Consider the following 20,206-nt stretch of genomic DNA (forward strand, 5'->3'; position numbering starts at 1 on the left):
TTCAACAGTCAATGTTCCTAAAATTAAATTTTAGGTCCAAAACTTATAGAAACGTCCACTCACTTTACATGATATGCTTTATAAAGGTCCTTCCTCTTGATAATTTGCTCAAGAAATAGTGCAGTCAGAAACATGATAGTTATTTTTGTGTTAATGTTTGATATTTCTAAACTGTAAGATACTAGATTTGGGAGAGTTAGCTCTCTTAGTTAACTGGTAACATTTATCTGTTATCCCTTCGTAATGCTTGTAACAATAATTTTCATCAATTATTATGTTTGTAAATACTGTACATTAAGTTCTTTCTTTACACTATTACTTCAGGTATGAGAATACAGTTAATTGTCACAGTAATTTGTCCGTAACTTAACACAAATAAAGGCCCCCTTAAGCTTACCTTGATAATTTGCTCGTTGTCTGGGTACTCATGTAGAATAGTTTGTAGCTCCTCAAGAAGAGTGTTCCTCTTGAATGCATGGTATTTCAGCTTCTCTGCCATACCTGTTAAGTAAAACATTTACACAGTATTTATAATAAACATAGATAAAATGAGATTCTGTTTACAATAATGTGTTGTTGTTTTTGTAAGACACGAAGTTAAAATATATCATGTTAATCAGAATAGAATTTAGAAGGACAGTAATGTATTAATAAATTATAAACCATGTCCTCGAAGGTTTCATCTAGTGAAATATTTTGATATCTACAGTACTTTTGGTGCTATTCGATAAGTTGACAAGGATTAACAGCTTAAAAAAATATCCTTTCTATCTAAATTAATTGTATTTTTGATTATGGATAACTTTACTAATTGGGAGTATAAACATGAACTTTAATTCTATTTCATTTCTTCATACAGTTATGTTGATGGGTGAGATACAAAATAAGCATAATTTATGAATTTCTTGAACTTTAAATTATATTTACAAACGTGAAGAAAAAACCCCTTCAAAATATACCAAACCTGATATACAATGATTAAATATTTTGAAAAACTATAACTTTCAACATAAGCAAAAATAGTCGATTGTTTCAAAGTTGTGACGTTGTCATAAATAATGTTACGCAGTAAAACAACTTTATAACTAATTACTAGTACATATGGCAAGGAAAACAACAATATTAAAGCTATCTATAAGATTTTTTGCACTTGAACTCTCTAAAACTCGGGAGCTTCTTGAGAGCTCAATCCTGTGCCCTCAGTAGAGCTTAGCCGGGGCCTAGTGAGGGATTTTTCGCTGTCCTCCTATCCTGGCCTCTGAAAAATAGTTCAACGTCCCTATTCGAAAAGTGTTGGCATCCGCCTCTCATTCAAGTGTTATGTAATATGTTGGGATGAATGTCAGTGAACAGTGCTATTACTTGACACCGTTTTCTCGTCTGCTATTCGGCATTATACCGAGAAAATCAACAGAAATTCTTGCATACTAGTAATACTCTGGAAATGATGATTTAAGTTTTAGGATTAGATATTATTAGCATTGACACTTCACTACCTTAAATCAATATACTGGCCTTTCGTACACAAAGTTTTTCAAGTTGTATAGCACTGAGCCGACGTGTGAAATGACATTGTCATCAACATTATAATCAATTCTACAGCAATGAAAACAATTAAATTGATACTGAAGTGCAATCGAATGTGTTTCTACTTTAAATCTCTAAAACGCAGGTGCAGATGCTTCTGAAAGGTTTTTCTCTGGACCCCCCCCCCCCATACTTGGGCTTCGCTCTGGACCCACTGAGGGCCACATCGCTAGCCCCGGATTACGGCCTACAAAAAATATTTTCCATTTGGAAATCCGCCTCTGAATTTAGCATTATGTAATGGGCGGCTTCATCTGGAACTAGGTAACTGAGTTCGTACTTGATTTCAAGTAACGTCGCCAAGTGTACCTGTACTTTCACTTATATACACTCAACAAACTTCTTAGTGTTTACTCAGTATAATGTTATTCTAGATCAAATAAGCACATGTATTTGTCTTGCCGTCACCGGTTCCGGTTTGGAAGAATTTCGCTTAGAGCTAAGTGGCCGATGAAAATAATGTTCACTTATGAAATAGAAAAATAATATCAAAATAAAGCTTCCTTTGGATAGGTTAATATTTAAAACAATGTCGATGGCAAAATAAACAGCAAATTAAAAGTGAATACAATCTGTTGTAGAAAAAATGCGGACACGAAGAGAGCAACAAAAATTATCGAATAATCTCGAACTGATGATAAAAGTGTACATTCTTATCAAGATAAAATTTCTAAATAGGACTAGGAATTATCAACATTAATAATTCCTTATTTTAATGAATTTAAATGCTGTTATTACTAAATTATTACTGAAAAACCAAGACCAATCGAGGAAGTTTTGCATGTTGTATATCAAAGAGCTGGATATAAGGTAGAACATTGATTTTATTATTTTTCGAGAACATGTGCACACAGTATGCATAATCTGCATAACAAATGGGAAAGGGGTATATACAAATATTCAAACGCAAACAAATGAGGATAATGTAAAGACAACTAACTCTGTTTAAACTACGATCTTTCGACGTTTGATTCAAACACAGAACAAATGTGGATAATGTAAAGACAACTAACTCTGTTTATATCACGATCTATTGGCGTTTGGTTTAGGTGAAACTAATTTAAATACTTTTTCATTATGTGGATAAGTGTGAAATCCTAAATATGTTATTTTCCGGGTTCAGAGGTAATGCAGAATTAGAGCAAATTTTTGCTGCCAAGCAATGAATGTGTCTTTTATTGCAACTGCAAATCATAAAATATAATATTGGTCTGTCAAATTATACATTGATAAATATTATGTTTGATATGGACCGATATTTACCGACTGTTAAGGAAACTTGTCAAAGTAAAAGGTCTTTCTTTTGCTCAATGTGTGAAAAAATTGTAAGATCTGTCATGTAAATACATTTTACAATCGTGTAAGTGAGTCGAATAGATTAATGTAAATCAGGATAGAATTTCTATGAAAATGCTAAAAGTAGGGTATTTTTGGATGCATATTCTGGAAGAGTTTACCAAGAGTTTATAGTGGCATAGTCACAATTTTAAACAAAAATTATTCTTCCAATTTTAATTTTTAAAGTGCTTAAGTAAGGTAATTTTCATAGGCAACCAAAATTGACTGTCATTCGTTGAGTTATAAGCGAGTAACAGAGCTTATAAATGCAATGTAAACAAAGCTTTTGTTTAAATTCGGAATGTTAAAGTTAAAAAGCCAGGGTTAGACCTAAAGTAAACGTATTAAACGTTAGGAACTATATATCTATGCTTTTAAAAATGAATAAAAAGATAAAAAAAATCACCTGGAATTTTTTTTACTGGTATATTGAACCTGTGTAAAAAAAAATATACAGACCACGAGCCTTGTTTACATGCAAATAATTGTGAGCCCTGTACCTTGCTTATATATGTAATTCTACGACTGACTCTCAAATTGCATTTGATCACAAGAAATGCATTCTTAAAGTACTGTAAATAATTAAAACAGAAAAATAAAATTTGACCAAAATCCTGACCATGCCCCTTTTAAAACAACATCAAAATATTAATGTAATCCGCAGAAGGGTAGACCAGTTTAAATATTGACATGTAGTTCACAATACTAGTATTTATTTTTATGATTAATGCGGGCTCACTATAACTATATATATATATATATATATATATATATATATATATATATATATATATATATATATATATATATATAATATAAATATTGCATTACATCCGCACGGTCAAAATACAGAACATATGGGTTCATTGGTTCACCAAAAAAAATCAATCGTATCTAAAATTCAATCGTTTGTCTGCACGAACATTTCCAGTGCACTGCCAATGCACAGCACATGATTTCCATTATAGGCTTGTTGACATCATAAAGAAACTATTTAGCACACCATCGTACTCTCTACCATGCATGTGAGAGATTAATCACTCCAGGACTTGTAGTTTTTAACTACATAATACATGTATTTTCAACGTAATTTTAATAGCGGATCCAGCTTATCTTATATTGGTGTGTTATCTTTTTGTGGTATTAGACATTTTGAATTTTAACTTAGATATGAAAATATCGTATTAAAATCATCATTTTTAACTTTTTTGAATTGTCCTATTTTCTTTATTTTACAGAAAAACATTGCTGATCCCGATTGTTTTAAAGCCATGACGTTGCAATCAATAATTTTACGATGTTAAATATTTTTATATAATTTTAATAATAATATATATTTAATTCATCGCTAATGAAAACAACAAAACTAATTTTATATTTTTATTTTGCTTTTAAAGCTCCTAAAATTCGGGAGCTTTCGGGAGCTTTACCCTTGAAACCCACCAGGGCCTCTTGGCAATCCCAGACCCCCTGTCTCTTAAAACATTTCACGTTCCCTGATTTAAATATTATGTAATGTGTTTGGCTGAAAGCCAGTGGAACATGAACAGTGCTCTTACTTATATACAGACCGCTCGTCTGCTGCTCGGCATCAACCAAAAAATGCCACAAAATTCTGGCATTATAATAGAAACTGAGTGGGTTGAGTGATCCAGTTATAACCAGTTTATCGATCTGACGAAACCTTTAGCAACCTACGAAAAGACTCAGACTGCGCAAAATAATCATGATGATGTCAGACTCAAATTCCAATATAAGACGACGGTGGTACTTCTTTAAACTTACATACTGATATACATTAACAATAATTAATTTGTTTTTACCAAATTTCTAAGATTGATTCAACGATTTAATAAAAGAAAGATGTATGTATAAACATTGAAATGCTCTGATGATGATGCAGGCTATATGAAGGAAGCGATCAATGCGGAAAATATTAAAATATACATAAAATTATTTTTCCTACAATGTCGCTACTCTCATATCCTGCATAAATCAAGATATCATATATATATATATATATATATATATATATATATATATATATATATATACACACACACTAGGCCCTTTTCTTTTAAAAAATGTTTCTAAGTAGGATTAGGTATTATGAAAAATATTACTATCTTACCTTCATCACTTAAATACACTGCCCTGTATTCTTTGTGCACAAAGCCAGGATCTAAGGAAGTTTTTCATGTTGCCTAACAAAGAGACGTAATATGCTAAGCCAATGGAAGAAATAATGTACTCAATTTATGAATCTATGACGTATAGTCACGTGATTTTTAAGTGGTTCTGGCTTGTTGAAGCAATAGTAGACTATCGATTTTATTTTTCTTAAACATACATAAGAAGAAAGTAGAATTTAAACACAGCAAACGTGTGTGTGTGAGTGTGTGTGTGTGTGGAGGGAGGGGGGCAATAAAAATACGAATAAATGAGGATGATGTAGAAACTGCTAACTCGGTGTTCTTCAGAATCTGTCGATATGATACAAATCTAGTAAGCTCTATTTTTTAAAGATATTTTACTTTTGAGTAAATACGTATCTCACTATTGACCAATTCATTCGTTTTCTGATAAATGAGTGATTGCCGAATTCCTTTCTACACACGGGCACTGCTACATATACATGTCAAAATTATGAAGATATCGAGAATTAAATATATATAGCGTACACAAACAAAACAGATGAATGAGTAGTGTATAATATTTTTGAATTTGCCTGTGAAGGTTTTTGTCAAAAACGAAAAAAAAAACATTTTAACAAATTATCTATATTGATTAATTTATAATTTCATTCATTGAGTATTATATAATTTTATTTTATCTTTTAATCAAAGGCAAATCTAATCTTGATAATGTCAAGACCGATAACTCCACAGACAAAGAAGTATAACTCTAATTTTTTTTGGCAAATGCGCAATGAATGAAATATAGATAAACGTCTGCTAAAAACCACTTTGTTCAATCACTGCATAAAAGAAGCGATTAATAATATCTACGAGGATATCTGCTATTCAGAAAGACTAGTGAAAAAATACCAGGTTTCAAAATTGACGTGCAACATACCTATGATTGCAAAATGTAAACAAAGGTACATGGCATACTGCCTCAGAGGCACTTTGTGAGGAGGGTAGAACTCCGCCATACCATGTTTATGAGCGGGCATAGAAAAGAAGGATCTATCAGTAGTAATGCCAGGAAATGCACAGGTAATCAAAAAATCGCAATCAGTAAAACATTGTCCAACTTGGCGTCAGTGAGTAATCACAGTGCAGGGCCCAGCGGTGTTAATAAAATTTGTTTGTATCTTGTTGATTCTTGTTATTTACGATAAATTTAGCTTAATTAAACATTATTTGTATTTAAAAAAGAATTATAAGCATTAACAATATTGTTTTGCTCATCGAGAAATGAACCTTAAAACCGCATCGCAAACTATCTGCGATGCGGTTTTTTGATTCATTTCTTGATGAATAAAAACAATTATTCAGTCAATCCTTTAATGGTTTATAGTTCGACTGAACAATGAAATATAAATAAATTAATGTGAAACTTAACAGGTTAATAAACATCACACATAAAAAAGTCATGGAAGTCTTTATTATGTGTTTAGAATAGAGAGATAATTTATCAAGCCGGTGGGGTCCGATACAATAAGAGCACGTTCAAGTGAGCACAGCACCTTGGTTATCTTTCCAGTTTTTTGGAATATTGTAGTAGATAAATTTTATTTACATTAGAGACCAAATTTAAACTAGAGAAACTTTATCTAAAGTGATTTGTTTCTTGTTTCTACTTGTATGACGAATTGTGCAGAGTACTAGCATTTTTATAATCTGCTTATATATAAATACGAAGAAATTACATGAATAAGAAAGAGAAAAAAGTCATATGCCTAAAAAATATCTCATTTACTTTGTCCCCCAACTCTAGCAAAGTACTTTGAAAAAATTACTATATATTGGCAAGTTATTTCTATTCACTTTGATTAAGATTGAAGTTAACTAGCAAATCCCGAGAATAAATTTCACAATTTTTTTTGAAGATGTGCTTCTATTTTACCCAAAATTTTCATAAGCATGCATGACATTCTGGAATTAGATCATGGATTTTACAATTCATGCCGTTATTACACAGGTGCATAATATGAAAAATTTTCAGGTTTTGTCAATTAGCTTCGGACATCTGTCTAAAATTGATAAAAAGTCTGCAAATAACTAACTATAAACGATGCACAACGAAGAACAAATATAAAATGAATTCAAAATAAGGAACGCACATTATTAGATCTTTTCTTACCTTGTTCAACCAAATTGAAAGATCTTCAACTTGCATGTCTTTAGTGTGTTCTCTATCTGACGAAAGCAGAATATAAAGCTTTTAAATATCACGTAAATAACGATTGCACGTGGTGTCTACGATGTAATTTCCCGTTTCCTGGTACTTGTAATGCAAGCATTTTGAAATCATATATTAAAAAAGAAATATAAACGTATGGAAAAATGATTTGTTTTGAAATAGACAAGGAAAACTTTAAACAGTTTAAACGTTTACACCTACAAAATACAATCGATATGGCCCTGACCTAATACTCCAATTCATAAGCTAAGGAAATGCATGGGGTTTTTTGTAGAAGGAACCTAGTTTAATTAAGCAAGCACGCTGTTTGCTTTTAACATTCAATGTAGAAGATAACATTATTTTAAAATCTATGGATTGTATAACAAATGGTCCCACCTTTACCATAGAACCCCTCTGGACCATAAACACGCCCAAATGAAGTACAGTTTTCTAAACAATGAAATTCTACATTCGTGTACCAATGTCCATATACATGTATGCAAAATATGAAGATGGTTTTTGAAAGTTGCATTAGGCATTACATTGTTTACACACCTTTCAAGGCGCATTTGCGTGTTATATAAAGTTTACAGAAATTAAAGAATCCAAAAAAGGTTTTTTTAACGACAAAAGGCATACATCGACTAATAATAATAAAAAGCAGTCAAGTGTATTCAAGAAAAGCATTTTCGTTTCTTTTAAATTTTGTCTAAGACAAAAAACAAAATGTTTTCATATCCTAAATATATTCTTCGGTAGACTTATAAATCTACTAAATATTAGAAATTTCTCGCGATACCTAGGTTTCTTGGTAAGAAAAGCATTTTATCAAAAAGATAGCCACATGCATAGAATGGGAAAAAATATTGTTAGGAATACTGGCAAGGAAAAGGAGAATTTCTAATCAATTAAAGCATTCCATTACATGATCCATTACATGATCAATATTGACCCGTCCTGATACTTCAATCCCTGATCAATTTGGTTATCAATTTTAGAAAACTTTGAATATTCTTTGTTCAATTCTATCTGTGCACATAATTTGGTTGCCATATGGCATAAAGAAAGGGGACTTATTTATCATCGATTTCTTCCAAATTCGACAAAAACATAATGCATGTAGTTAATCCATGTACTAAGATATATGTCATATAGAAAGAGAAGTTTGACAATTCATGTTATTATACTTTCATGTTAAATACTGAAATCTGATTGGTTAAGACGCAGTTGATAATTCGTTCTATTACCCTCAGCGTTAGCAACACACTTGGCAACGGGTAACACAACGAATTGTTACATGCGCGTAAATTATGCGCGTACGGTTCGCCATAGAATTCACGTTATTCCGTATTGTTTTCTTTACAAGTAAGACATTTAAGTATAATAAAACAAAAAGTGCCTGTTTGGGAGGGTAAGAGCTTAAATTGACACCCCTCGAAAACCATTGTCAATTTCCGCTTCGCGTCGGTTGACAATGGCTTTCTCGGGGTGTCAATTTCAACTCTTACCCTCCCAAACAGGCACTATTTATATACATGTAATAATGTATTGCACATGCATGAGAAAAAGAGTATTCCTTTTTCAGTGGAAACCCTTACATCAATATTCATTGATTTCTTAATTTCTCAAGTCGTTTCATTTATAATAAAAAATATTGTAAAAATACCTTTTGATGCATTAAATGTTTTAAGGACATAATTTATCAAAATATTTGAAAATTTATGCAGAAAAAAAATACAAAAAAATGTTTGACTTTTTGATTCTGAAGAAATTTTCGACCTACGCCTGGCATTGGACGTTTAAAAAAGTTATATTTACAACCATTCGCCATTCCTTTTTTAATTTTAAAGTATTCTTATTCATACTGAATAAAGCTAACATGAGTTCATAAATACGCATTATTTCCCTTTTATCTTCGACTACCGCCGTATTAGTTGTCGATTTCTATTGTCCTGCTCATCGCTTCACACCCCCTATATAAGGCCGAGAGCGTTATTCATGCTTCACCGCATTCAGGGATTTCAAACATCCAAATACGTTACCTTGGACGAAAAGACGTGAAGTAAAGCGTTTTGAACAAAAATAATATGACAACCACTGCACTGGCAAGATATATCCAATAAACGACGAAACACGACAGACTGAAATCCAGGCGGAGATATTTCAAAAATTCCTCGATCACACCTCACAGCCTACTCAATATTCAGGGTCATGAACCATGGGGAGCATTCATTATTGTCCCCAAGAGAGACAACTCTTGAAAACGTGCATTAACTATAGTCCGTTTCTTAATCTTATTAAAATAAATAAATTGAGAAAAGTTTTCAAAGTATTTTAATTATAAATAATACATATAACAATGAGTAAAAGGCATGAAAAAGGCATGAAAGAAGTACATTTATTTATCAAATATAGGCTGGTACATGTACCTGGTGAATATTAAATGTATATTGCTTGTAGGTACATGCATAAATCTACACAGCTACATATAATTAATACACTGTGTTATGTAAACTGAAAAAAAAATACACAGGTTGTAAGAGATCTTTTTTAAAATGAATTTTCTTAAAATGAAAAATAAATTAATGAAATTGCATATATCATTCTAAACAAATCATAATACTAATAGACACGAAGTTCAACATAAATAAAGTGATACATTAGATGGATAGGATATAATGTACAGCAATTTAAGATTTAGATGTCATTTTTATATGAAAGGTAATTAAAACCCCATACCATTCAAACAATGAAAAGGTTGCAGAAGGCCTATTTGTATCTATAGTCTGTCCCAAGATATTTTTGCCGCATATTTTCTTAAATTATTCAATATTTATAAATACCTCTTGGTTCAGACGATGTTCATTCAATAGTATGAAAAAATCCCAAGATTTCCCCTTTGAAACGCCCCCTCTAGCTTGTCGGGTATCAGTACACGGCTAAAAATAAAAAGTCTACGAGGTTTTTCCATTGCCAAGGAGATGAAGACGCCCGGATGATAACGTTGAAAAATTGCGCGAGGGGTCCCGAGTATTTCCGAATGGAGAAAAGATGTCAACATTCCCCATTATAAATCTTCGTAGGAAATCTGTTTTCGTTCCTGTGAATTTTTACGAGGGAAAAATGATAATGTGTGAATGAAGTTATCTTGGGAATTTTCCCTTCCATCGATTTTAATTGCACTTCAGTCACAGGTATGTGTATTTTTATTAAAAATCGTTCAAATATGCAGCAAAAATAACTTGGGACAGACTATAGTTGAATATAATGAAAATAAATTAATGACCTTGTACATACATCATTTTAAGAAAAAAAAGTAATAAACATGCTGTTTAAGAAACTAAAGTGATATATTATAGGAATCAATAGGATATACTGTACAGCAATTATTATTATATATTGGATTTGTTTCCAAACATTGGAATAAAGGAAAAAAACCTTTTATAACTTATTTAGATTAAATAATATTCTTAAAAAATATTAATATTTGTATTTCATGGCTAAAACTGAATATTTTTCTGTCAATTTCTTCTGTTCATGAACAAGACCTATACTTTTATCAGATACTTTTATATATATTATGTCCATTTCCCATTGTAACTAAGTATTTTTGTTCTGTTTGTATACAAAAGAGTATATAAAAGGGACTTAGACATGATTTGAGCTAAAAATTCAAAATTTTATATTTCCATTTTCAATATTTAGAATGGTTGATATGGGTATTTTTAATGCTTTGTCAAAATTTGAAAGTCAAATACCGAGTTAAAAGAAAGATAAAGAATTAAATATTCTTTGTTTTGTAAACAAAGCGCGAGTCTTGTTATTATTTACATATGTGTTTTATTGGTGTAAGTTTCATTCAAATGTTGCTTTTTTCTATTAATCATATCATTTATGATCACATCGAATCAGTTTACCTTCTTTTTTATGAATCATTTTCTTAAAGAAGTGGTAATTTCATACTTTATATTATTTGTAAACAAACATTAGACTTGAGCTTTGTTTACATAACAATAAATTCTTACCCCTTTATCTCTCTTATAACTTGACTTCTAACATTCAAATTATGGTAAATTATTCAAAATGTGCAAGTAAATCATCTTATGCATAAAGAAATTGAAAACAAAATTTTGATCTAAAATCGTGTCCAAGTCCCTTTAAAAAAACCTTGTATAAAATAGTAAGGCTAAATTCCAATTTAAAAAAAATAGCTGCTTCCAAAAATGTTACATGTATATAAATAAAAACATATGTTAGATGGATGGGTAGGAAAAATACAAAATAAGTGCACTCGATAAAAAGTTTGCTGGTATTCATTATGTGAACACAATTCATCCAGTAACATTTAAAGTTATGCAACATAAATAAGAATGTTATGAATGATGTGTATAGAACAAATTCTTCTGTGGTTGGCTCCATAAATCTTGAAAAGATGGTGTGAGTTGGTAAAAAGGCAGAATAAGGTTCCATTCTAATCCTCATGCATTCCATTCAAGAAATATTCATTAATGTCATGGTCTGGAAACTAAAATAGAATAAACATAAAGTGTTAAGAGAATTACATGTAATTTTTGCAAACATTGTGCACTCATCAAATACTTACATGTATATATTCAATGAAGTTATTTATGGAATGTGCAATTACTAACAATGTAATCTTTTCTAATATTGTACATACATGTATTACATCATTTTGCCACTAATTTTAAACCCAGCTGACAGTTTCTTTTTGTTATATATACAGCGTCAAAAGATAGTTGCATCATGTGCATGTACTTTCAGTAATTTTAAAAGCTGCACACACATGATAAATGTAATGAATGTGTAACTTCAATGGTGTAACTTCAAAGATATTTAGATATCCAGTGGACAGAAAGATATTAAATATATTGAACAAAGATCAAAGTCATAAACACTTATGTAACACTTATGTAACATATGGTTGTCTGTATGAGTTTCAACTATCAACATTCTATGTACACCAAAATATGATTGCGTCAATAACAAAAACTAATCTGAAAAACATATTTCCAGCATAAGAAATTCATGGGATTTCTGCAAATCCCATTTTCTCAGAGAGTGTAAAACACATCTCCTAAAGTTTTTAATATTTTCAAACTCCTGGTATTCCTTTCAGAGTTTCCCACCCCTTAAAATACAAATAATCAAGCAGATTTGCAACAAGGTGCCCATATAAACCTTTCCCTTTTACACAAGACATTGTAGCTATTTAGATGACCTTGCTTGGCTTTCAATCAGCTTAAACCAAATATATCTACATATGGAAGACAAGTTGTAAGTTTATTACATGACAAAGAAGTACCTTCTGGGCTTCAGCAGACTTGACTGGATCATCAGCAATATCAAATTGACAATATTTTCTATATTCCTGATCTTCAGATCATCTGGAAGCCGCAGGTAAATCTGTAGATTAGAAGAAAAAAGATACACTAGATATCATTACAAAACTAAATGCTGTCATTATCAAAACAATAGGGTGTGTCCTAGATTACACTTTTTTATGGGCACATGCAGTATCTGAGACATGGTCAAAACATTACCATGATAACAGCTATAACAACTCATTAAGTGGGAAATGACATAACTATAAAATTTGTTATGGCTTTTCATACTCTCTCTCTCTCTCTCTCCATGATCTCTCTCAACATCTTTGTCAGCAATATTTCTAGTGCAATGTGGCATTATTGAAATATATATATAGTTCATCAGGGTTGTCTCTAAAATTTGAAGTAGAAGGAAGAAATGAAAAAGTAGAACGGGGGTCTGGAGGTCTTGCTTATAGCTGCATTGTGTTGAAATGAAATAATAGCCGGGTAATTAAGGCATTATATAGGCGGGGGAATTTCCCGCCTCCCAGGTCTTAGAGACAATCCTGAGTTCATGGAAGCAAGGCAATCAATAACAATTAAATGTACACTGTAATTACATACTCTCTCTCTCTCTCTCTCTCTCTCTCTCTCTCTCTCTCTCTCTCTGAGTCTATCTCTCTCTCATACTCTTAATCGTATAATGTTATATCTACATAACAAATGCAGACCCTTGATTCATAAACACTCTCATCGTTAATAGATAAATAAGACATAAAGTTAACATTTTGAATAAGATACAGATATCAAAACCACATGTACAGTGTACATTGTACGTGTCGAGGAAATTCTGTATGGAAATGACTGAAAGCATGATTGACACAAACTCAATATTCTAGGAAAAACAAACAATATTTTTTTAACGTATGCTACGTAACAATATGTGTAAAAACTGACTATAATACACCTGCATACACATTTCATACTAAAACATGTCTTTCAAGTCACATTTCACCAACGACCATTAATTATCGACATTTTTGTAACATGTGTACTAGACTTAATGCATTGTAGGCTTTTATAAGAGTTTTTGAGTAGTTTAACAATGTAAGTAAGTATGTTCTTACCGACGAATGACTACTCCTTAGCACGTTTTAGATTGTTGACAAAATCGAGGATTGCTGTACATACTGTTTCATGCTGAACAAAATTTAACGACATAAGGCTAATCACCCCAAACTTCGACTTCACATTAATAAACAATTGTTCTGCAACTTTAAATAATTTAAAAGCTTGCCAATATAACCAAAAAAAACTTTTACTTACTTTTTCCATTTAAACTCCTCTCTCGATTTTCACGAGTATGAGACTGGTCTCGTTAAAATCCCGAGATATATACGAAGTTTTGACTTTCTCGGTTTTTTTCATTCTTTCGTGAATATAAAAACTAGAAAGGTTCTGATTATGCTAATAAGGCTGTGAAGTGTGATCAGGTAAACCTGTTGACAATGCTGATCACTATTATGTTTTTACATGTAACATTGAACAATACATCCAGTTTTGCGTACAACTTTCTTATGTTCACTTAACACGCAACATCAACAGGGGAGAGCATTCCCTATTTCTGAAATAATATTCAAGGATGTAAAAATTGTACTGCGAATGATACTGATTACTACACTATTCTAAGGAATAATCTGGATAGAGAGGATGGGAATTATGTGCCAAATTATGACATGATACCTTCCAGACATCAACATAATCATGGTCAGAAAACATTGCCTTTCCATCGTCTCCCATCGGAAAATATTCGTCCCCATCCGAAAATCCACATGCACGTACAAAAATTGGTTTTGGTCTGGTTGAGTTTTTTTTTAATTTTCAATTTAATGCGTTTGTTTAAAGGGCTCTATTTATTTACCAAGCAATTTAGAATTTAATGTTGCTTTTGTTATTAGTGTAGCTGCTGCAGCAAAACACGGAGTATATATTCTTGTTATTTTTCAAATTTAAGAACCGAGTGCTAAAACTGATGTATACAATGTATGGAAATACATACGTTTAACTGTTATAAGAAGAAAGGAGCGAAACTAGGAGTGATAAAAAAAATCTAGGAAAATTACGACTATTAGAACCATTTTAACAAGACCTTGGACTTTCATTAGGACGAAGCTATCTATTTCTTGCGTCAAAACAAGTTAAAAATGACGCGGTTTCAAGCGAAATATGCACCGATTGCGTAGCCAGACAAACCTTGTCAATTTCAAACAGTCATGCTTGAGTGGCCAGCAGTGAAATAGACAGGCCTACCTCACATTGCTGTTTGACACAACTACCCAAAGTCCAAGCTTTTGTTAAAATGGTTCTAATTACATGTACATGTAAAACTTGCATTAACAGGGTGAATGTAGGCGATCCAGTATCATGCTATAAGTAAAACTGCTTTTTGAGATTCAATCTATTACGTTATTATGCATCTTGGTGAAATAATATAATATGTGCACAGTCTTTTGCACAGTAAGAACAACCAAAACTATAAATAATTTGTAGTCGAACAAATTGTATATTGGCGTTTACTTGAGATTTTCACTGTTCGGTGCACCTGCATTTTGTGAAAGAACGCCACGAAATCAATCGCCCATTGAACTCTTTAAAAAGAGCAGTCATTTTAATTTGATAACTTCTTGTTATATCGATAATACTACATGTTAGCATCTAGGTAAACTTTTCAATTATTCATTAATTTATCAAAATATACGGCCAATGTGTTTATTGCATGTCTTCAATGGTTGCTTTAAATATTTTTGAGTTTTCCCCATTCATTAATATGAAAAAATACTTTGAGAGCTACATGTACAGTTTGGAATATTGCAACAGAAGTTTGAAATAAGTTTTTCTACAAGACTTGTAAATAAAACAATTTAGGAATATACCCGGGTATAACAAAGACAAACTTAAGTATTTTGAAATAATTTTAATCATTCAATACATATTAAGTAAAGAATTGTCTACAGTGTATGAATTGATCTGCACCAATCTATTTTACGTCATCAAATGGATAATACTTGTGGGTTTTTGCACTGAAAAAAATTCGTACAATTAGTTGATCAATATACTTCAGTATGTACCATTTGCCAGCATTAAAACATTACGAATAACTTTTTTGTTTTATTTCAAAATTTACACAGTGTATTTTAAAAACAATATGTTTCTAAAATAGGATAGGTTTATGTATATTTCCAAGAAACACATACGTGTACAAGTAAATACGTACATCGGTTCTATGTAAAACCGCTTTCCACTATCTAATGACCAGATGGCTTTCATTTCCTCGTCAGATAACTCAAAATCTAAAATCTGTTTTAAAAATCAAACAATTACAGATATAAAGTATGTTCAAATTCCATTGTGTATATATAACTGTATGTATACCTGTATGTACTCAAGCATTCAATGCTTAAAGTTATGTTCATATATTGATGTATATTTTTATAAAATATTTCTGTATCGTCGCTTTAAAGCCACGATTATATTTACATCCACCAAGTACTATTACCTCTATTTCGTACGGAAATTGATTGTAATTCACAGCTCTGTAGAAACTGACAGGACTGAAATCTACATGCCCCGTTTATCGATCAGTTGAAACATTCAGCAACCTAAGAAAAGTCATGGACTGCACGAAATAATCATGATGATGTCAGACTCAAATTCCCATTGAAGACGATTTGGCTATTTCCTTTATATAAAGTAATGTACATTAACAATAATTTTACTATTCTTTTCTAATTTTTACGATCAATTTAATAATTAGTTACAAGAAAGATGTAAATATAAACAATAAAATGCTTTCTTTAATGACTTATGCAGATTATGAAGGAAGCGACATTGCAGAAAAAAGGGTATACGTACTGCAGGAAACTTAAAAAAAAAATCTTTACTATTTCCAAATATAATTATATGAATTGAAGATTATTTTTCATATATACAATATCAAATTGGTAATGTATTAAAGTTTGAACGTTTCATTAAATCTTACAATTAAAATAAATCTATCAATTATTAAACACGTGATGACATTTACTTGTGCTCATACGAAGTGATCAGGTTTGGTGTGTTATAGAAAAACAAACGTCACAGATTTCTGATGCAAACGTAAGGGGATATAGACATTGAATGTAAATATATGAAAATCCCTTTGACCTTCAATTATTTAATAACTTCGTTAAGTGTCAATGTTCTCTTTCTCACAATGCAAATACAAGTAAATTTACTGAATGGTAGCACATTCTAGAACTGATCAAGAAAATAGTCTTGTTATTTGCTATATACATAACTACTTACGTCGATATTCTCTTTGATTCTTTGTGGATTGACGCTCTTTGGAATGACAACAATGTTCCGTTGCAGCAGAAACCTAAGGCAAACCTACATGTAAAAAAGCACAAAAAAATATATCCATTGACAGTCATGTTAAAATGTGAAAACAACTTACAAGTATGGTATCATATGATGATATTTAATCAATTAATGATTGTAATATTATTAGTATACTTTATATCACTGTTACTTCGAATGATGTTGTGCATTCATTTGATCAACGTTGTGATGAAAGAAAGATAACTCTAACAACAAATCTTACTTGCGCTATGGACTTCTTCTTTCTTTCCGCGATTTCTTTTAGGATTGGTTCATCAAATACGACGGGATCTTTATCTCCAGCCCTATTGAAAGTAAATAATAAACCCAATTTCATGTAACAGAGAACAATACATACTCAAACTCTGTCAGACACACCATCGTCGAAAACCCAGGGTCGGTCTCGGTTTTTTTTTTTTTACCTCCCTGATGGACGAGAAACGATTCCGGTCGGATGTAGACACTCAAAGTAAGCCCAAATTTCGAGTAACAGATAAATGCCACTAAAATTTGTGTAGATTTCTATTTTTCAATGTTGGCGTTTAAGTGTTTTTCCTTTATAATCATATAATTTTACATACATGTATATATTGCATGTATACTTTCCTATGTCAAGTTCTAGCTCCTAGGGTGTTGCCTTATATTACCGTGTTTCTTATACTGTTGTACATTATGTGAAATAAAGGTTTTCATTACATTGCTATGCTCTAAAACTGCTGACTTAAACATGTACTTTGTATATTACCATGTTCTGTTCGGGTTCCCAAGCGGCGCGTAGGCCGTCACCGTGATTCCGTTGGCAGTACAAAAATCGACCAGTTTTTTGTTCGAGAAGTAAGGATGGACCTCGATCTATTAATTTAAAGAAAAAAAAAGCTTTATTTTTAATTGTCGTATTTACATGCGTTTCCTTCAAAATTATAATTCATATTACGTGTATGTGCATTTTTTACGAAAGACGAATAGGGCCACATAAAAAAAAAAATTTACGAGAAAAGATCTCGTTATAACGAGTTAATTATCTCGTTATTACGAGAAAAGATCTCGTAATAACGAGAAAAGATTTCGTTCATACGAGTTAATCATTTCGTTATTACGAGAAAAGATCTCTTTGAAATCAACAAGATTTGTCTGGCTTTAAAGCTGCAAAGACTACGCAATTTTTGCATATTTCACTTGACCTCAACATGTTTTGATGCAAGAAAGATAGTTACGTCCTATCGAAAGTCCAAGGTCTTGCTAAAATGGTTCTATACATACTTGACTAATATACTTTAGTAGTCCATGATTCTCTAAAATCTAGTTCTAACAGTTCTGTGATCGAGTAATAAAACATACCTGTAGGTTGCTAGGTTTGATGCGACAATTCTTAATTACACGCTCAATCTGACTTTCGTTGAAGTTTGACAAGCCAATGGATTTTACCAAACCTTCGTCTACCAACTTCTCCATACCCTAGAACAGTAAAAAGTCCTCATGGTAAAATATCAAGTGTATGAAAGTGAACGAAACCTTACCTTCAATATTAAAAATTTTCCCATGTCATGATATGGAGCTATATAATTATACATGTTCGTGTACAATACAATGACCAAAGTACATTTACATGTACATGTACGATATAATTTATAGTTCATTGCTTCATTTCATAAGTTTATGTTAGTTGCAGTTACATATTAACACATGTTTAATATACTATATGGTACAATCTCACCTTCCAGACATCAACATAATCATGGTCAGAAAACCTGGCCTTTCCATCGTCTACCATCGGAAAATACTCGTCCCCATCCTAATTTATTATATACATGTACATGTAAAGAAAAAAATGGTAATGACCTGGTTTTCTTTTTAATTTTCATTTTAAGGTGTTTGTTTTTATGAATTTTATCAATATATCAAGCTAATTTAAAATTAATTGTTGCTTTTTATTTCCAAATTTCTAAGAATCATTAATGCCACAATTATTTGAACACATTCGGAAACCATCCGGTTTTTTTAATACCTCGAAACCGAATGGCCAGTGTATGAGATAGAGATCGATGTAACCACACTTCAGACTGTTCAGAGACTTCATACAGTTCTCTCGGATATTCGCCGGGTTATGGTGAGTGTCCCACAGCTGAAACAAGGTTAAACAAACAATCAGTTCAACAACTGTTAAGATACCCTCCACTCATACTGCGATATCCAGTCATGAACATGCCTTGGTTGTGATAAACAAATCCTCCCTCTTGACCACGCCGTCCCTGATTTTGTCGGCCACGGCTTGACCTACGGACGACTCGTTCTGGTAGACCAGGGCGCAGTCCAGACTCCTATACCCACAGTCAATGGCGCACTTCACGGCTTCTTTCACCTCGTCGTTACTTCCCTGAAAATATATGTATTAAGTCGATCATAGTGACGTAGTTTTCAGTTTCTGACTCTTTTGTACCACCACCCCTCCAAAATACACACGTTGTCAAAACTTTTTCATATGCACAAATTCACATACATAGTCATATTACAAACAAAAAGTCATAATTTATATATAAATGACTCGAATTCTTATCAAATATTCCATGCCCAACCTGTTTATAAATTTATATGCACGTTGCATCGACATTTTAACATGTTTAACAACTGTTTGAAGTATGCATACTTATCATTCAAAGAAATGTCTTATAATCTTACTCGTCTCTCAAAGATAGTAAATGTTCCAAGCCCTATCATCGGATAACCATTGGTTCCTGGGAGAGGAATACCGGGAACCTTTCTGGCTGCCATGATTTCACTCGCAGATTTTCAGTCTCGGTCGATCGAAAATAAACAGGAGATAAACCTCGGATAACAGTGTGAGCAATAAACATTGGTAAATCTGTCTGCCACTAGCTGTCGGGGGGGGGGGGCGTATACGTAATATTACTTCGATTTTACTGTTGAGTTTCCTGATTTTAACTTCATTTTTAGATAGTCCCAAAAAGCGGCATGGACAGGCCCCCTCCCAATGCTACTGAGGGGCCTGACGATAATGTGTCTGACGATCAAGGTCAAAACGCTGCATATTACATCTACAACATTTTTTTCGTTATCATTACGTAAGTTTCAGATAATGTGTGAAATACTGAGCAGACCCCCCCCCCCCCCCCTGCCTTTTATTCGCGAAGACATTTTTTTTTTTTTTTACAAATATAAAGAAGAAA

The 20,206-nt window shown here is 32.0% G+C and overlaps 2 protein-coding genes and 1 long non-coding RNA gene across 10 annotated transcripts in view; all 3 read right to left on the reverse strand.

The window, feature by feature from the left end:
- LOC117681472 (sacsin-like) overlaps nt 1-20,206 on the reverse strand; it is a 166,813-nt gene that overhangs the window by 28,155 nt on the left and 118,452 nt on the right. For 3 of the 7 annotated variants that reach the window (XR_010710893.1, XR_010710892.1, XM_066075676.1), the window contains exons 1-2: nt 5,057-5,206; nt 398-501 (exon numbers count right to left, since the gene is read on the reverse strand). Coding sequence is in view for 3 of the 7 variants with exons in the window: in XM_066075676.1 (XP_065931748.1) it covers nt 398-499 (102 nt within the window). In the remaining 4 variants the exon portion in view is untranslated. Of the gene's footprint in view, nt 1-397; nt 502-3,331; nt 3,361-5,056; nt 5,207-7,233; nt 7,280-20,206 lie in introns of those variants that run through there. The other 4 variants (XM_066075680.1, XM_066075679.1, XR_010710895.1 and 1 more) reach the window with 3 other exon arrangements.
- On the reverse strand, nt 11,506-14,050 carry LOC117689981 (uncharacterized). 2 transcript variants are annotated; one of them, XR_010710890.1, is made up of 3 exons: nt 13,929-14,050; nt 12,599-12,699; nt 11,506-11,800 (listed from the first exon to the last, which is right to left on the reverse strand). It is a non-coding gene; the product is annotated as an uncharacterized lncRNA (long non-coding RNA). The 2 variants fall into 2 exon arrangements; XR_010710891.1 differs by lacking the exon at nt 13,929-14,050 and adding an exon at nt 13,730-13,861.
- LOC136272854 (aldo-keto reductase family 1 member B1-like) lies at nt 15,562-19,853 on the reverse strand. The gene is made up of 10 exons (XM_066075671.1): nt 19,698-19,853; nt 19,228-19,395; nt 19,027-19,143; nt 18,736-18,813; nt 18,360-18,476; nt 17,767-17,873; nt 17,245-17,326; nt 16,947-17,030; nt 15,877-15,959; nt 15,562-15,682 (listed from the first exon to the last, which is right to left on the reverse strand). The coding sequence occupies exons 1-10, from the start codon at nt 19,788-19,790 to the stop codon at nt 15,640-15,642; spliced, it is 972 nt and encodes a 323-aa protein (XP_065931743.1). The 5' UTR covers nt 19,791-19,853; the 3' UTR covers nt 15,562-15,639.

The sequence above is a fragment of the Magallana gigas genome, chromosome 2 (assembly GCF_963853765.1).
Source record: "Magallana gigas chromosome 2, xbMagGiga1.1, whole genome shotgun sequence".
Taxonomy (NCBI): domain Eukaryota; kingdom Metazoa; phylum Mollusca; class Bivalvia; order Ostreida; family Ostreidae; genus Magallana; species Magallana gigas.

Coding starts and splice junctions, on each gene's coding strand:
- LOC136272854 (XM_066075671.1), bottom strand. CDS start 19,790: ATGGCAGCCAGAAAGGTTCCCGGTATTCCTCTCCCAGGAACCAATGGT. Junction 17,327..17,766: donor GGGAACCCGAACAGAACATG/GTAATATACAAA, acceptor TACTTTCAATAG/GGCTGGAGATAAAGATCCCG. Junction 15,683..15,876: donor CGGTTTTACATAGAACCGAT/GTACGTATTTAC, acceptor AATTTTTTTCAG/TGCAAAAACCCACAAGTATT.